We start from the raw sequence: 17480 nt of genomic DNA on the forward strand, positions 1-17480 counted from the left end.
GTGTGACCCTGGGCAAGTCATTTAACCCTATTTTCTCAGTTTACTTATCTGAAAAATGAGCTAGAAGTGGAAATGGCAAACCACTCTAGTATCATTGCCAAAAAAAAAACTCAAATGGGGTCACAAAGTGTTGGACGTGACTGAACAACAATAGCAACAAAAACTATCTCCCAAGACAAATCCAGGAACTATATGAATGTAATTACAAAATACTTTTCACCCAAATGAAGTCAGCTCTAAGCAACTAGAGAAATATCCATTGTTCATGGGTGGGCTGCGCTAATATAATAGAAATGACAATTCTAAATTAATTAATTTACCTATTCAGTGTCATGCCACTTAAACTACCAAAATTATTTTATAAAGCTAGAAAAAATAACAAAATTCATCTGGAAGAACAAAAAGTCAAGAATATCAAAGGAAGGTCAAAATGGGTACACAATTTAGACATAAAGGGAGATATCATAAATAAATTAGGGGAACATTACATAAATTAGAGAGCATAACAGGATGTAAAAAGGATAAATTTGATTACATTAAATGTAAAAGTTTTTGCAAAAACAAAACCAATGATACCAAGGTTAGAAGGAAAGCAGGAAACTGGGGAAAAATTTTACAGCAAGTTTCTCTGATAAAGGCTACATTCCTCAAATATACAAAGAATTGAGTCAAATTTATAATAGAAATCATTCCCTGATTGATAAATGATTAAAGGATGTGAACAGGCAGTTTTCAGATAAAGAAATAATAGCAATCTATAGTCTGAAAATTGCTCTAAATCATTATTGATTAGAGAAATGCAAATTAAAACAAGTCTGAGATACCACTTCATACATATCAGATTGGCTAATATTATGGAAAAGGAAAGTGACAAATCTTGGAGGATGTTTCAACTATCCGGCTAGCAGCTTCTGTGGGGGCATAAGATCCTCCCACAGCCAGCACCCAGGAGGCTGCCAGGTATGCCGGGAAAGCACAGGTTCTTTTTATCTGCTTAAACAAGGAAAGCATGGTGAAGGGGTTGACCAGCTTACTTTAATCCAGCATTCAGTTAGTTCAGGGGAGCATACAGGCAACATTCATTTAGTTCAGGGGAAAAAAAAACCAGCACCCTGAACTTCAGACCAAAATGCAAACAAATTACAAGCATAAACAGACAGACCAAATACAGATTCATTCACTTACTTCAAGGGGAAAAGCCAGCACCCTGAAGTTCAGAACATTCATTTAGTTCGGGGGAAAGACCAGCACCCCGAACTTCAGAACAGAATACAAACAAATTACAAATATCAACAGACAGACCCAATATAATTCATAGTTACCAACATCTGGGCTCAGCCCAAGAGCAAGGGCTGGCCCAGAGTCACGCTCGCCACTGCTCCCACGCCAACCAGAAAAGGAAAGAGGAATCTTCAAGCCGTCTTCTCCCCTCTTATAGAGTTTTTAACATCATTAAGTGCCGCCTGAATGACCACGACCAATTGGTTCTTGAGTTGGCCCCTCCCCCTGGCGTAGACTAGGTTAACACCCAATAGGGCATGGCTCTGGAGTCAACACCTCCCCTCAGCCAGCCGCATGAATCATCACACAGGAAGTTCTCTGCTCCCAGGCATGGGCCTCTGGGCTTCCTGCCCCGGAAGAGGTCACACGGGAAGTTCTCTGCTCCCAGGCATGGTCTCTGGGCTTCCTGCCCCGGAAGAGAAGCCGCAGACCCAGCACCCAGCAAGGCTCAATGAGATAAACTGAGTCGCTCAAAGAAAACAAAGGCCACTCTGGCCACAGAGGGGATGTGGGAAAATTGGAAGAGTAATGCACTATTGGTGGAGTTGTGAACTGATCCAACTATTTGGGAGAACAATTTGGAACTATGCCCAAAGGGCTGTAAAACTGCATACCCTTTGACCTAGAAATGCCACTATTAGGTCTGTATCCCACAGAGATTAAAAGAAAAGAAAAGGACCTATAGGTACAAAAAATATTTATAGCAGCTCTTTTTGTGGTAGCAAAGAATTGTAAATTAAGGAGATACCTATCAACTGGGGAATGGTTGAACAAGTTGTGGTATATGATTGTGATGGAAAACTATTGTACTATGAGAAATGATGAGCAGGATACTTTCAGAAAAACCTGGAAAGACTTACATGAACTGATGCAAAGTGAAGTGAGCAAAACCAGAAGAACATTGTACACAGTAACAGCAATCCTGTATTATGATCAACTTTGAATGACTTAGTTATTCTCAGCAATACAGCCATCAAAGACAATTCCAAACGACTTTTGATGAAAAATGCTATCCACCTCCAAAGAAAGAACTGATGGAATCTGAATATAGATGGAAGCATACTTTCTTTAAACTTTATTTATTTTTCTTGGTTTTTTTGGGGGGGGTCTATTTTCTTTTGCAACATGACTAATATGGAAATGTTTTGCATGACTACACATGTATAGCCTGCATCAAATTGTTTTTCTTCTCAATGGGAAGAGAGAATTTGGAATTCAAAATTTTAAAAAACGAATGTTAATGTTTTTGCATGTAATTGAGATAAATAAAATAAATAAATAAGCAACAACCAAAAATTGGGGATATTTACCCCTGAGAATTGAAGATTTCAGAGCTAGTGAAAAATGATAATTGTCTCCAAGTATTTTAAGGGCTGTCCTGTGAAAGAGGGATCAGACTCATCTTATTAGGCCCCAGAGGAGAGAACTGAAAGCAATGGGTGGAAACTGTAAATAAACAAACTTGGACTTGATGTCACGATAAACTTCTGGACATTCCATAAGTGGAATGGGCAGCTGCCTCAGGAGGTAAATGGCTTCCCTTCTGTACAGATACTCAATCAGAGGCTGTATGGAGCTTTGTTGAGTATATAGGAAATGGAAGCTCTTTGAAGTCGGGGCTATCTTTTTTTTTGCTTGTCACTTTGTCATAGAGAGCATATCTGATGATGTCACCTCCATATCTAATAAACTTTAGTGGTTCTCTATTCCCTCCAGGATCAAATGTAAAATCCTCTGTTTGGCTTTTAAAGTCCTCCATAACCTGACCTCTCCTACCTTTCCAGTCTTCTTGCATCTGTTTTCTTCAATGCCATTTCTACTTTGTTTTATAGCACATCTCGGACTGTAATGCTGGTGTCCAAATGGGATGGTTCCATTGCTCTTGATGGTGAATAGACTGTTATAAAAGTCTCTACATTTTTTCACATTTTGTCTGTCTGTTGGGCTTCTCCTAGTTTTATCCTTGCACACTCTAGAGGTGACAGTTTAGTTGGGTCTCCTGCCAAGCTTTCTCTAAATTTGTTTTCCTTTCTACTGCTTCTTGCTATTTCTTTATATGATATTGATCATAATTTTTCAGTATTAGAAGGATTTTTTTTCAAATGAGTTTACATTCTAAACTGGTGTTGGCCTGGAAAGGTCAAGTGTTTATTGGCCAAGGTTGTTTCTGAAGTTGTTGCTTTTTCTGGTCTCCTTTTTATGGATATTAATTTACATTGGTTGAATTTTAGGAAATTTTTATAGGAAATTGTTATAACCATATTAATGTCCTTTTCTCCATCTATTTCATACTTCTTACCCAATATGTTTAGATCAGGCAGAGGTTTTTTTTTAATTGCACACCATTTCTTTTTCTCATTTCATTATTCTGGTTTTGTATTGATTTTTATCTTTACTTTAACACTTCAGTTATCTGGCATAGTTCATTCAGGAATGACTCACAAATCAAAAAATGAGTTGTTTCATGTCAGGAAAATCATTATCAATTGCACTGGAAACAAAGCAGGTAGCCATCAGCTGGGGAAGAGGAATAGCTGAATAAATTATGGTATATGGATGTAATGAAATATCATTTCACTGTAAGAAATAACTAAAGTGATAGATGCAGAGAAATGGAGGGGGGAACTTGTATGAACTGATGCCAAGTAAAATAGAAGCAGGGAAACAATTTATACAATAATAATGCAAAGGAAAACAATTTTGAAAGATTAAAAAATGTTGATTAATGCAATGAACAACCACAACTCCAGAAGAGGCATGTTACGTACATTCTGACAGAGATATAATGGACTAAAGGTATATAGAATGAGACATACATATTCTAACATGTCAAATTTTTGTTTTACCATATTTACTTGTTACAAGTAAGGTTGCTTACTTCTTGTTTATTGGTTTGGTAGGGGATGTATTAACAATAATTATCATTTACATAGTGATTTAAGGTTTGTAAAACATTTTGTATATGTATCTCATTTGATGCTCACAACAACCCCATGAGATAGGTGCTATAATTATCCCCATTTTACAGTTGTAGAAACTGAATCAGAGAGAAGTTAAGTAACTTGCTCAGGACCACACATATCTAAGGTAGGATTCAAACTCAATTCTTCCTCACTCCAAGTCCAGAAACTGTACCACCTAACTGCCCTAATAGTGATGCCAAAAAAGAAGAAAAGAAATAAAAGAGTATTAACAAAACATTTATAACATACACAGGAGAGAGCATAAGTTCAGAGAGACAGAAAATAGTAGGACAGTACTGGAATTACTATGTCAATATCATTTGAAATATTACTAAGTTAAAATTCATTTTTTAAAAAAGCTATAGATGCAATTCTCTTTCTGTTCTTTTTTGTATAAGGAATGATGATGTTTATTGATGTTTGTCAAGTTAATAATTTTTTAAATGGAGTAAAAAACAACCCCATGATCCTTAACCCTTATGGGTTGGTCAAGTTTGGGATAAATATGCATGTATACTGCCATCAATTTCATTTTTTCTGAGGTTATTTGACTACCTTGAACTTTGTCATGTCCAGTATTCCTTGACTTGATTCTAGGGGAAATTATTTATGGTATGAGGGTTCTGTGTGGTCTAAAAGTCTCTGGCCTCTCTCAATTGTTGTTCCTGAACCAAATTTTCCAGTACATGCACGCACATGTGTGCACACACATACATACATATATACACACATTTATTGTCCTCTTCCATGTCCACTTTTGTAGGGCATGGCATAGTCACTGATCATCAAAGTATATGTCGTTTTAATTTGGAGGGTCCCATCAAGTTATTCACAGACTTTCTCTACCTCCCCACTCTTTGAAGCCAATGCTTGGATGTAAGTTGCAATTACTTCTGTAGTAGTCTTTTTGCAAATACTTTTCATGAGTCCTGCTATACAAAATGATAAAATATTCCATTAAATGAGTCCTGCTTGCAAGATGATAAAGCATTCCATTAGATGATGCTTTTTTGTTACCTTTGTATGTATAATAAAACCACCCCACAGCACCTTTATTTCTCCAATGAACTATAATTTCCTGTTGTCTCCCAGTTTCATTTATAGAGAAAATACCAATATTGATACAGTTCAGTTTCTCCAATAGAATACCTGCTCATTGGTCTTTGGATATAGATCTCACATTTGGAACACTAACAGATAATCTAATGTTTGTAGAGGATATAAAGAGTCAGTGATTCTTAACACCCTCTATCTCCTTTTTTCCCCTCAATTCACAAATATTTGTAGTGGATAGAGAAGCTGAACTTGAAGCTAGGAAGAACAGGGTTCAAGTTTTGCCTCTGATATACCCTGGCCATGTGACCCTGGGCAAGTCACTTAACCCCTCTGTTCTCTAAGCTGCTCTCTAATTCTATAAGTTATAGGAAAGCTGCCAACTTGCATCAGTTAGCTGAGTTTTTACACCCTGGAGTTCCCTGTACCAAGGAAATCATAGATCTAGTCCCTGTCCCTATCAAACTATGTGCTAGACACTGTGCTTGGTGCTAGAGATACAAAAACAAAAATGAAAACAGTCTCTGCCTTCCATGAGTTAACGTTCTAATGGGAAAGACAAAACACACACGTATGTGTGTGTGTGTGTGTATGTATGTATATAGCAAGTAGGTAGTGCAGTAGATGGAGCATTGAGCCTGGAGTCAGGAAGATCTGAGTTCAAATCTAGTCTCAGATACTTACTTAGCTAGGTGACCACGGGCAAGCCACTTAACCTTTTTTTTTTGTCTCCACTGTAAAATTTTGATAATAATAACACCTATCTCACAAGGTTGTTGTAAAGAGCAAATAACATAATATTTGTAAAGTTCTTAGCACAGTGCTCCTAGAGTAGGCACTATATAAACGCTTATTCTTCCTCTTCCTTCCCTTTCCCTTCCTCCCTATTAGTTAACCTCAGGGGCAATGCTTCAGAATCTGGGGAGATCAGAAAAGGCCTTGTGCAGAAAGTGGTGCTTAAACTGAGTCTTGATGGAAATTAGGGATTCCAAAAAATGATGGGGGAGAGGGAGAGTGTTTCAGGTATGGAAGCCAAAAAGGACAAATGTATGGCAAAAGAAGATGGAATGCTACGTGTGAGGAATGGAAAGAAGGCCAGAATGGCTGAAGTGTAGAATATACTAAGGTGAGTAATTTTTTTGTTCTAACTTTAAATGAGAGAGACAGAGAGACAGAGAGATAGAGAGACAAAGAAAGAGAATTTTCGCATACAAATTACAAGGATTATATCATATGCAAGTTAGAATGTAAGCAATTTATCCTTGTTTAGCCTTTGCAATTGTTCATTCTGGTTTACCTTTTTATATTTCTCTTGAACCCTGTGTTTGCATTTCAGAGCTTCTACTCAGCTCTGGTCCTTTCATTAGGAATGATTGAAAATCCTCTATTTCATTAAACATCCATTTTCTCACCTACAGGATTATGCTCAATCTTGCTGGGTAAGTTATTCTTGGCAATGCGCCTATATCTTTTACCTTCTGGAATATTGTATTCTAAGCTCTCCCCTCCTTTTAGAGATGATTGCCAAATAGCATGGGATTCTGACTGTGTTTCCTCGGTATTTGAAATCTTTCTCTCTGGATACTTGAAGTGTATTTCTTTGACCTAGAACCTCTAAATTTTGGCTCTGGAAACTCCTGGGAGTTTTTACTTTGGAATTTCTTTCAGGACATGACCAGTGGATTCTTTCTATTTCCACTTTGCCCTCCTCTGGTTCTAAGGATCTGGGCAGTACTCTTTCAAGATTTATTGAACCATCATTTCTGGGTTCTTCTTTGGTTGTAGCTTTCAGCTAGTCTAATCATTCTTAAATTTTCTCTCTTAGATCTGTTTTCCAAGTCAGTTGCTTTAAATATAAGATAGCTTATATTTTCTTCTATTTTCCCAATCATTTAACTTTGTTGTAGTGTTTTTTGTTATCTCATAGAGTCATTGGCTTTTATTTGGTGTATTCTAACTTTCTAGGAGTTTGTTGCTTGGGCAAGATTTTGTACCTCTTATACCATTCCCTTTCCAATTTTTAAAAATTCTCATTTCTTTACCTTTTATTTTTTTGTCACAGTGTTCTCTTCATTTGTAAAAAGTTTTAATTCTTTTTTTAACTCTTGCTTCATTTCTTCTAGGAATTCTAGTTGACTTTGTGTCCAAGTGATGTTTTCTTTTGAGGTTTTGCTTGTAGATGTTCTGGAATCTTTCTCTTCTTCTGGGTTTTTGTCTTAAGCACCTTTGTCACCATAATAGATTTAATGGTAGAGATATTTTTTGTTTGCTCCCGTTTCCAGTCTATTTCCTGACTTCAGATGTTGTTAGGGCCAGGTTCCACACACTTGTGAAGATTGAATATCTAGACTGGTCCTGCTACTGTTTTCTTGGGTACCCAGTACCGGGTTATTCCAGTTATATCTCAAAGATAGCTCAGCTCTAGATTATACAAGATTTTAGTACTCCCAGAAGAGTCTGATCCAGGGCAAAGTCTGATTGCTGTTCTCCTGGTCTGAGCTCTGCAAGTTCTTGACATGAGTTTGGGTCTGAGCACCTGGCCTCTGGGCTTGGTTGCTTGGAGTTCCAGTACACAAGACTACTTCACTCAGACATTATGAGCTAGTTAGAAAATTTTGCTGGTTCAGATGGATAGAACTGTAGGCTTCCCTTTAGTCTGGGATTCCTGCCTTGGTTTTCCTCTGGAGGCTTCAGACTGAGCTGGAGTCTGGAACTGAGATGCCACTCTGCTTCTAGGCTCTAAGCCACATAGCTGCTGCTTATTTCTGAACTTGCCCAACTCATACATAGCCTAGGGCCCATGACTGCCTCCCACCCTGGTGATTAGTGCAGGCCCTCATCATCTCAAGCCCAAGCAACTGCAGTAGTTGCTGGTGGGTTTGCCTGCCTCTGATTCTCTCTCCCCTTCAATCCATCTTCCGTTCAGCTGCTAAAGTGATTTTCCTAAAGCCATCCTCCTACTCAATAAACTCTAGTAGCTGCTTGATGCCTCCAAGATCAAATACAAAGTCCTCTGATTGGCATTCAAAGCCTTTCATAAACTAGCCCTCTCCTATCTTTCCAGTCTTCTTATATCTTACTCCCCAACGTGTACTCTTCAATCCAATGACAGTGGGTTCCTGGCTGCTCCACAAACAGGACACTTCATCTTTTAGCTCTGGTCATGTACTCTAGAACATTGTACCTTCTCAACTCTGACTACTGACCTCTCTGGCTTCCTTTAAATCACATTAAAATATTACCTTCTAAAGGAAGCTTTCCCTCACCTCTCAATTCCAGTGCCTTCCTTCTGTTAATTATTTTCTATTTATCCTGTACATTGCTTGCTTGGTATATATTTGTGTGAGGGGTCCCTTATTAGATTGTAAGCTCCTTGAGGGCAGGGATTATCTTTTGCCTTTTTTTGTATCCCTGGTGCTTTGCACAGTGCCTGGCACATAGCAGGTACTTAATCAATGTTTCCAAAGAAGAAAATAGCAAACTACTCCAGTATCTTTGCCAAGAAAACCCCAAAAAGGGTCACGAAGAGTCAGACATGACTGAAAATGATTAAACACACAATAAATGTTTATTGATTGGACCCTGTCCTCAGTGTCCTCAGAACTATCTTTCCCCATATACCAAATCGGTTAGAAATATGACTCATTGGGACTTTTTTCCTTGTTTTTCCCAATTAGGATTTTCTGGCACCTTTGCTAGGTTTGTTTGTTTACTTGCTTTTTTGAGGGGGGCGCGGAGCTCACTGTACTTCTTCCTGCTATTCCACCATTTTAATGTTAAACGTCCAATGCCTGGCACTGTACTATGCACAGAATAGTATCCATTTAATTGTATTAAATTGAATTTTCATGATACTTCCCTGCTTTAGAACTTATTAAAATCTTCTTTTTTTTTTTTGCCAACTATCCATATAGCCTCCTTACCCCATTTAGCAGAGATAGAGATGGGATAGGGAGTGTTGGGAGAAAACAGGCCCTCACCTCCAAGCCATAGTGCCCCTTCCCAACACACTTCCATCTCACACACCTATCCACATTTCTGGACAGGGCCCTTTCATTCCCTTTCCTCTTTCAACACCCAGAATCATGGTAAGTGCCTTGCAGGAGAGAAGAGTTCTGAGCCGCGGTCGGGAGGGGAGTTAGCGAGTGAGCAAGTGAGAGAGGGTCTGTTTGTGCGTCTGTCAGTCGGGACTGCGGCACGTGCGCTCCTCCAAGCCCGGGCTGCGGTGCAACAAGGTCATGGCCACCCAGGAGCTTGCCCTGAAGCTGCAGCTGCGGCTGAGGCTGGAGCAGGAGTCCGAGGCCGTCCAAGGGCCGCAACAGAACGGCCCGGACGGGGAGGACTGCAGAGTGCGGTCGGAGCCCGCGCGAGGCCAGAGCCCGGGCCGCTCGACCTCCGGGGAGGAGCAGCCGGTCAAGGAACTCACGGCCAACGCTGACTGGGAGCTGAAGGCTCAGCTGAGCCGCAACGAAAGCATCCACGAGGGCACGGCGCGGCGCAGGCCCACCAAGGTCTTCAAACCCTACACCGAGTTCCCGGAGTTCAGCCGCCAGCAGAACAAGGACATGGAGAGCCTCTTCCGACCGTATGATTCTGGTAAGGTTGGCTACATCGATCTGATGCAACTGAAACTGATGATGGAGAAGCTGGGAGCCCACCAGACCCACCTGGGGCTTAAGAACATGATCGAGGAGGTGGATGAGGACCTAGACAGCAAGCTGAGCTTTCAAGAGTTTCTGCTGGTTTTCCACAAGGCCGCCGCAGGGGAACTGGGGGACAGTGGCTTGATGATTCTGGCAAAGCTCTCGGAGATCAATGTGGCCATGGAAGGAGTGAAAAGGGCCAAGAACTTTTTCGAAGCCAAGGTCCATGCCTTGTCTGTGACCAGCAGATTTGAAGCTGAGCAGATGGCCAGAAAACAGGAGAAGCAGAGGAAACACCGGAGGGCTCTTTTCCGAGAGTACCAAGCGTCCTTCTCTCAGTAACCCCTGCCAGGCCGACTGTGCCTAAGTGTGGTCAGAGACTTGCCTTAATGTCCACCAGCTGTGCCTTACAAGTTGGCCTGGGAGGAACGCCCAGCACCTTGTCCCCCAAAGGAGGACCCATCTCTCTAAAGCATCCTTGTCATCTCCAGTTATGATGACCTTTCTTCTTAAGTTTCCTGTGTTTTGTGCCCAGAGGGTAACTGGTTCCTCCCCCCCCAAGACCCTGGGAGACAGAGTAAGCAAGGTCAAAATTGGGGATGGGAGGAATTGATTCTTGCAAAAAGAGGAGAAATAGTCCCTTTCTTGCCTAACCCCTGTTCCTCCACCCACCAAAAGTTTCTGGGACTTTGCCTTTTTCTTGGTGGCTTTTACTTTCCCTCTGTCCCCTTCATTTTAGCCAAGCCTTTCAAGGGGGGAATAATGTATGGTTATTTAACCAAAGAAAGGTACAACTCTTCCATTCTTCTGTGTTCTGTTCCCATGTTCAGGCTGATTGCCTTCTCAGAGTGTACTCACCAGAGGTATACTACTGTTGGCTTCCTTGTAGATTCTTCCCTCATTCTTCCGTCAAATCCTCAAAGGCAAGGCTGTTCAACCATCCTTCCCCCTTGCCCAGTGTTCGAGGTAGGGGGAGGATTCCAAGAGGTGCTGAGTGGCCCCCAAAAAGCTCATGGTGTTTGGGGGGTGGGTTGGCAGTTCTAAAAGCCCCTCTTGTATTCTGCCACTCCAGTCCCATGAATGGTTTTAAATGGATGAAAAGAAGCTGCATGCCCCAGGACCCTTTTCCCAACAGCCTTTACCTCCACATAGTAATATTTTGTCAGATTGCCAATTTGGATTGGAGGCTTCATGCAGCACACCTGAACCTAACCAGAACACCTTGTCATGGTTCTGGAACTTTTAATGTACAGATGGGTGGGTCTGGGCCCACCCTCCCATTCCAAGACCTCTGTGCCCCAAACCTTCTGGGAGTACATGAGGCTTCCTAATTGCTTCTTCTTGTCTTCTCCTTTGTAATCATCCATGGGGGAGCAACCCTTTTTCACCCTCAAGAGTTTTTCCCTTTTGACCTTTTTATTTAAAAAAAAATCATGCTATTAAAATTGGGCATGGAAGAGTAATTAAAAGAAAGGAATTTTTAATAGATTGCAGCATGACAAGTACTTGGAGCTCTTTTTATCAATAAAAATAGAATGTTTATTAAGGTCACTCTTAACAGCTCCATATCTATTAAGATCTGAGGGTTTTTAGATCTCTCTTTTGTAGCTGTCCTTTTTCCAAGAAATCAGTGTTCTTCAGCCTTCTTAGTTTTCTTTGACAAATGAAGTATGCAAATAAAATATATTATCTCAAAAAAAATGCCTTGCAGGAGGGGACTCAGGTGCAGAGGTTTTTGTATTTTTGCAAATCTGACTCCTTTTGTTGTCATTGCTGAGAAATGGGGTATGGCTGCCGTTCTTTATCTGAGTATAGTGACCCAGGAGGGACAAGCAATAGTTATTTTGTTATTTAATTTCATGTGAAAAAGTGAGAATTTGGTTGGGTATTTCCAAAATGGTATGTATAGGGAATGGACTGCTTATTGATTTAAATGAAGACCTAGATTTTTGATGTTGTATAGGGCATGCCCCAGAAGGGATTGTTTGGATCACTCTGATCATGAAACTAGAGTCGAGAGTGGTAGGGCATACTTTGGCAAATTTTTGTAAAGTTTTTTTTTTTTTTGGTTAATCTACTGATGCTGTTAGTTCTCTGTGGGTGCCTCTGTGTTGATGATCTAATGTATGGTTGTGCTTCTTTTGTGGAAAATAAGTACATCTAATTTAACAGGCAAAAAGTAAAATCAAGTCAATGAGCATGTATTAAGCACCTACTATGTACCAAGAGAAAGGCAAAAACAGTCCCTGCTCTTAAAGAGTTAATAATCTAACAGGGAAGATGACTTGTAAACAACAATGTACAAACAAGATAACAAAACATATATCAAACATAATCTGAAAGGGATGGCACTAACATTAAGGGGGACCAGGAAACCCTTCTAAAATATATAGAAAGTAAGGCTAGATTTATAGAGCTAGAAAAAAATAATATCATAATTCACCTGGAAGAACAAAAGTCCAGAATATCAATAATAAAAAGAAATTCTAGGGAAAGTGGTCTAGCCATACCAGATCTTAAATTGTATTATAAAGCAGCTATCATCAAAACCACTTGGTACTGGCTAAGAAATAGAGGAGTAGATCAGTGGAATAAGTTAGGCACACAAGACACAATAGTCAATTTTATAGCAATCTACTGTTTGATAAACCCAAAGACCCCAGCTTCTGGGATAATAACTCACTGTTTGACAAAAACTGCTGGGAAAACTAGAAAATAGTATGGCAGAAACTGGGCACAGACCAATGTCTGACACTGTATATCAGAATAAAGTCCAAACAGGTACACAATCTACGTATAAAGGCTGATACTATAAACAAATTAGTTGAGCAAGGAATAGTTTATCTGCCAGATTTATGGGAAATGGAGAAATTTTTGACCAAACAAGAGATAGAGAATATTATGAAATGCAAACTAGATAATTTTGATTACATTAAATTGAAAAGGTTTTCCATAGACAAAGCCAATACAACCAAGATTAGGAGGGAAGCAGAAAACTGGGAAAGAATTTTTACAACTAGTGTCTCTGATAAAGGCCTCATTTGTAAAATATATAGAGAGCTGAGTCAAATTTACAAGAATACAAGTCATTCCCCAATTGATAAATGGTCAAAGGATATGAACACGTAGTTTTCAGAGGAAGAAATTAAAGCTATCTATAGTTATATGAAAAAATGCTCCAAATCACTATTGATTAGAGAGGTGCAAATCAAAACAACTCTGAGGTACCACATTACACCTACCAGATTGGCAAAGATGACAAAACAGGAAAGTGATAAATGCTGGAGAAGATGTGGGAAAGTTTGAACACTAATTCATTATTGGTGGAGCTGTGAGCTGATCCAACCATTCTGGAGAGCAATTTGTAACTATGCCCAAAGGGCTATAAAAATATGCATACCCTTTTGACCCAGCAATAGTGCTTCTAGGGCTGTATTCCAAAGAGATCATAAAAATGGGGAAAGAACCCACATGCACAAAAATATTTATAGCAGCTCTTTTTGTTGTGGCCAAGAACTGGAAATCAAGGGGATGCCCATCAGTTGGGGAATGGCTGAACAAGTTGTGGTATATAAATGTAATGGAATACTATTGTGCTTTAAGAAATGATGAGCAGGCAGACTTCAGGAAAACCTGAAAAGACTTATATGAACTGATGCTGAGTGAAGTGAGCAGAACCAGGGAAACATTGTACACAGTAACAGCCACACTGTGTGAGGACTGATTTTGTTACACTTAGCCCTTCTCAGCAATGCAAGGACCTAAAACTTTTCCAAAGGACTCAGAATGGAAAATTCCACCCACATCCAGAGAAAGAGCTCTGGAGTTGGAATGCAGAGGGAAGCACTCTTTTCTCTTTTGTTTTCTTCCTCATGGTTTCTCCCATTTGTTATAATTCTTCTATGCAATATGAAATGTGAAAATGTGTTGAATAGGAATGTATGTGTAGAGCACATATTGGATTGCATGCGGTCTTGAGGAGGGAGGGGGAGAAAATTTTAAACTTGTGGAAGTGAATGTTGAAAACTGAAAATAAATAAATTTCAAAAATAAAATAAAGCTAAAGACTGGACTTGGGATTTGACTGGTCTAAGGAACTTCCATGCTAGAAAACGAGAGATCCCTAGAACACCGAGGCTAAACGGTTTGCCCATGGTCACTAAGCTAGTATGTGTCAGAGGCAGTATATGAATGAACCCAGCCCCAGGGTTCTGGACTGGCTTTCTGTAGCCTACTATGTCACACTTCCTCTATCAAGATACTAAAAAAGAAATTTCTTCAAAGTGTCTCCCCCCCTTTTTAAAAAAAATTAATTTAGGGGGTCATAAACAATATAGCCACGTGAAAGCTTTATAGTAATTTGTTATTGCCCGCATAACTATCAGCTGCGGGCATCCCAAACTCAGTGTAATAAAATACTTAGGAACTCCACCACTACCACCATTACCAACACGTACGTTTATGTTACCAAAAAGTGTTTTAGAATATAACTGCTGTCAGTGAGAGCATTTAAAATATATTTCAAAAGTCTGCAAGAAGCATGCTATAATATTGTAATGGAGATTTCTTTTCCTTCGCCCTAGGATCTGGTAAATTCCTCCCCATGGAAATGCTACTTTTCAAAGGCATCCACTGTAAATGTACATGGGAATTAGCATAAAACTGGCAGGGTCACCAGTGTCTCCACACGTCGGGATTCATTTGTAAATAGCAATCACTCTCTTCCTTCAGCGATCCTTCTCCCAGACCATAACCAGGTTCTAATCAATCCAGGTGCAAATAGACTTGCAAAAAGGGGGTGAACAGGAACAAAAGGATGTAGGCGCCAGGAAGAGAATAGGCTGAACCCGGACCAAACAAAGTATTTTCGGGGGAGTTGTAAATGCCTCGTTTTTTAAGGCAACAAAATTACTGGGTGGGCGTGGAGGGGGAAAACCCAGAGTAAAAATTACGGACAATAGGATGAGGGTGACGTCTGAATGGGTCATTTATAATCAATTTTCCTATTATCCAAAGTCTTAAGATGATTCTTCAAATCAGTAGTCGGCGATACTGTACCAAGTTTACGCTGTCTCCTGGAAGGGTTCCCAGATTTATTCAATTTTCACTTTCTCCAAGGGATTAGGGCTGGCCACCTAAGAGATGCTCCATTGATTGACTGGTGGGAGAGTATCCTTTAGAACTAATGGCATTCATTTACCACATCTTAATTGTAAATTTTTCTCAACTTTCCGTTAGGCTTAAGTGCCCAAATGTACAGCTGCCGGAGTTGTGTCCTTCGGCTGGTGGGTGCGGGGGCCTTCGAGAGACAAAGCAGCGTCTCCCTGGCCCCAGTAAGGGTCTCCCGGAGTCACACAAAGGGAGGGCAGCGCCCCCGGAGTCAGAGCTAGGGGCAGGGTAGCCTCACACACCGCCGCTGCGGGCAGTCCCGGGGCTTCCAGCCTCGGGGGAGGACTCCCCCGCCCCCCGTGCTCACCACCCCCACGACGGCCTCCGGGGTCTGGAGACTCCCGGGGGGAGAGGAGGCGGTGACAGCTGAGGGCTGGCGAGGGGGAGGGGCGCACTGGGGGAGGGTTCTCGCGGGCGTCGCCGACCCCTGGGGCGGGGAGCGGGGACGCCCGAGGGCGGATGGGCAGGACCGCGCCGGCGGGCGGCGGGGCGGCCATAGGGCCCAGGCCAGCGCCGCTCACACCCCCGCCCCGCCCCCGCCGCGGTCACTCGCGGGGCTCCCTAGACTGAATGCGCACCCCCGGGGCGCCTCGGACTGCCCACCCCGCCCCTCGCCCGGTCCGGGCCCGCGAAGCTAGAGGGCGGCCCGCTGCCGTTAGGCTAAGCGGAGGCGTCGCTTAGCCCCCCGAGGCCCGGAGAGCCCAGCCAGAGGCGAGAGCTGCGGTGGGGCGGGGCGGCGTGAGGGGGCGTGCGCGCGTGCGCGCGTGTGGGCTAGGAAGCAGGCGGGGCTGGGGCGGGCACGGGGGCGGGGGCGCGGGCGGGCGGGCGCGCGAGGGGGCGGTGCATCCTGGGAAATCCAGCAACATGGGGAGAAGCGGCGGCTCCTGCTCCTCCTGCTGCCGCCGCCGCCGCCGCCGCCGCGGGTCCGGGCCGCCGCCGCTGCCGCTCCCGCCGCCCCCGCCGCCTCCGCCGTCGCCGCGCCCCTGAGCGAGCCGGGCCGGGCCCGGCGCCGCCGCCCGCGCCCCTGGGCCCGGCGAGCATGTGAGGGCAGCCCCCGGCCCCCGCCGCCTCGCCTCGCCTCGCCTCTCCTCCCCGTGCGGGCCGCGGGCCGCCCCGCCGCCCGCCTGTCTGCGCCCTCCGCGGCCCCGGCATGGACAGGACCTACCCGAGCCCGGGCTTCGCGGAGCCGCTGCCGCTCGGGCCGCCCGCGCCCGCCGCACCCGCGCCCCCCGTCTCCGCTGCGGCTCAGCCCCCCGCCCCCGCCCCAGCCCCGGCCTGGGCCTACGAGCCGCGGGGTCCCGCGGGGGGCGGCGGCGGTGGCAACGGGGGCGGGGGCGGCGGGGGCAGCGGCGGCGGCGGGGGTAGCCCCAGCCCGGGCCGCAGCCACAGCAGCAGCGGCGGCAGCCTCAAGGCCAGGTAAGGGAGACGCGACGTCCGGCCCGGCTCGGGGCCCATTGTTGTAAGGAGCCCGGCGGGCCTGGGCAGCGGCCGGGCCCGCCCTTTAAACGCCCGGCCCGGCGCGTCGCCTGTGCGCCTAGGTCCCCGCAGCGCGGCCCCTGCAAGAAGGGGCGGCCCGGCGGGGTCCGGGGGCTCCGGGAGAGGCCACCGCCCCAACCGCGCTCCTCGGCCGGGTCAGCCGGCCGGGCTCCGCCTTGGAGGACATTAGTCCGGGGACTAAGGCGGCCACCACGGGCAGCCTCCCGACCGGCCCCCCGGGACCCCGAGGACGCGCTTTAGCGTTGGGGTCAGAGGGGATGGGACCCAGCGTCCGCCGCCGGAGCCTTTCGAGGGGCTTGGTGCGAGGCACCGGGATTCCGCTTCTTCCTCATGTCCCGGTTTGCATAGAGATGAGGCATATGTGGCAGGACCAGTTAAGGAGCTGTTGCTTTGTGTGCCTTTAATGTACAAAGTTAAATTAGTTTCTTTTCACCGAATATTAGGAAAAAATTTTGTGATGCCTTTATGTATTACAAGTTTTTCTGACTATGCAAGATTAGGCTGAAATGTTAACTGTTACTGCCCTTTTTCATTTTAACTGAATCATTCTTTGAAGCCTCAGACTAAAGTCTACTCTTGACATTTGCCCATGGAAGTTTTTTTTAAATGCACAAACATACACATAGGCTGGGTTGGTCTAGCTGCAAATCTGTTTTTTAAAGGTTTTCTGCTTAATTTTTTTTAAATGCCCTTTCCCTTTGTGTGTGTGCGTGGGGAGGGGAGTGTTTTGGTTTTGGGTTTTTGGGGTTTTTATATATATATATATATATATATATATATATATATATATATATATATATATTTTGGTCTACAGAGTTATAGCATTCTATGATAGTGCAGCCTTTTTTTTTTTCCTTGCTTTGTTAATGTCTCA

General features: G+C 43.6%; 1 protein-coding gene across 1 annotated transcript; it reads left to right on the plus strand.

Annotated features, from left to right (window-relative positions):
• Positions 1–9535: 9535 nt before the first annotated feature.
• On the plus strand, positions 9536–10282 carry LOC118855493 (EF-hand domain-containing protein D1-like). The gene has a single exon (XM_036765596.1). The coding sequence runs from the start codon at positions 9536–9538 to the stop codon at positions 10280–10282; it is 747 nt and encodes a 248-aa protein (XP_036621491.1).
• Positions 10283–17480: the final 7198 nt, after the last annotated feature.

This window comes from Trichosurus vulpecula, chromosome 6, assembly GCF_011100635.1.
Source record: "Trichosurus vulpecula isolate mTriVul1 chromosome 6, mTriVul1.pri, whole genome shotgun sequence".
Classification (NCBI taxonomy): domain Eukaryota; kingdom Metazoa; phylum Chordata; class Mammalia; order Diprotodontia; family Phalangeridae; genus Trichosurus; species Trichosurus vulpecula.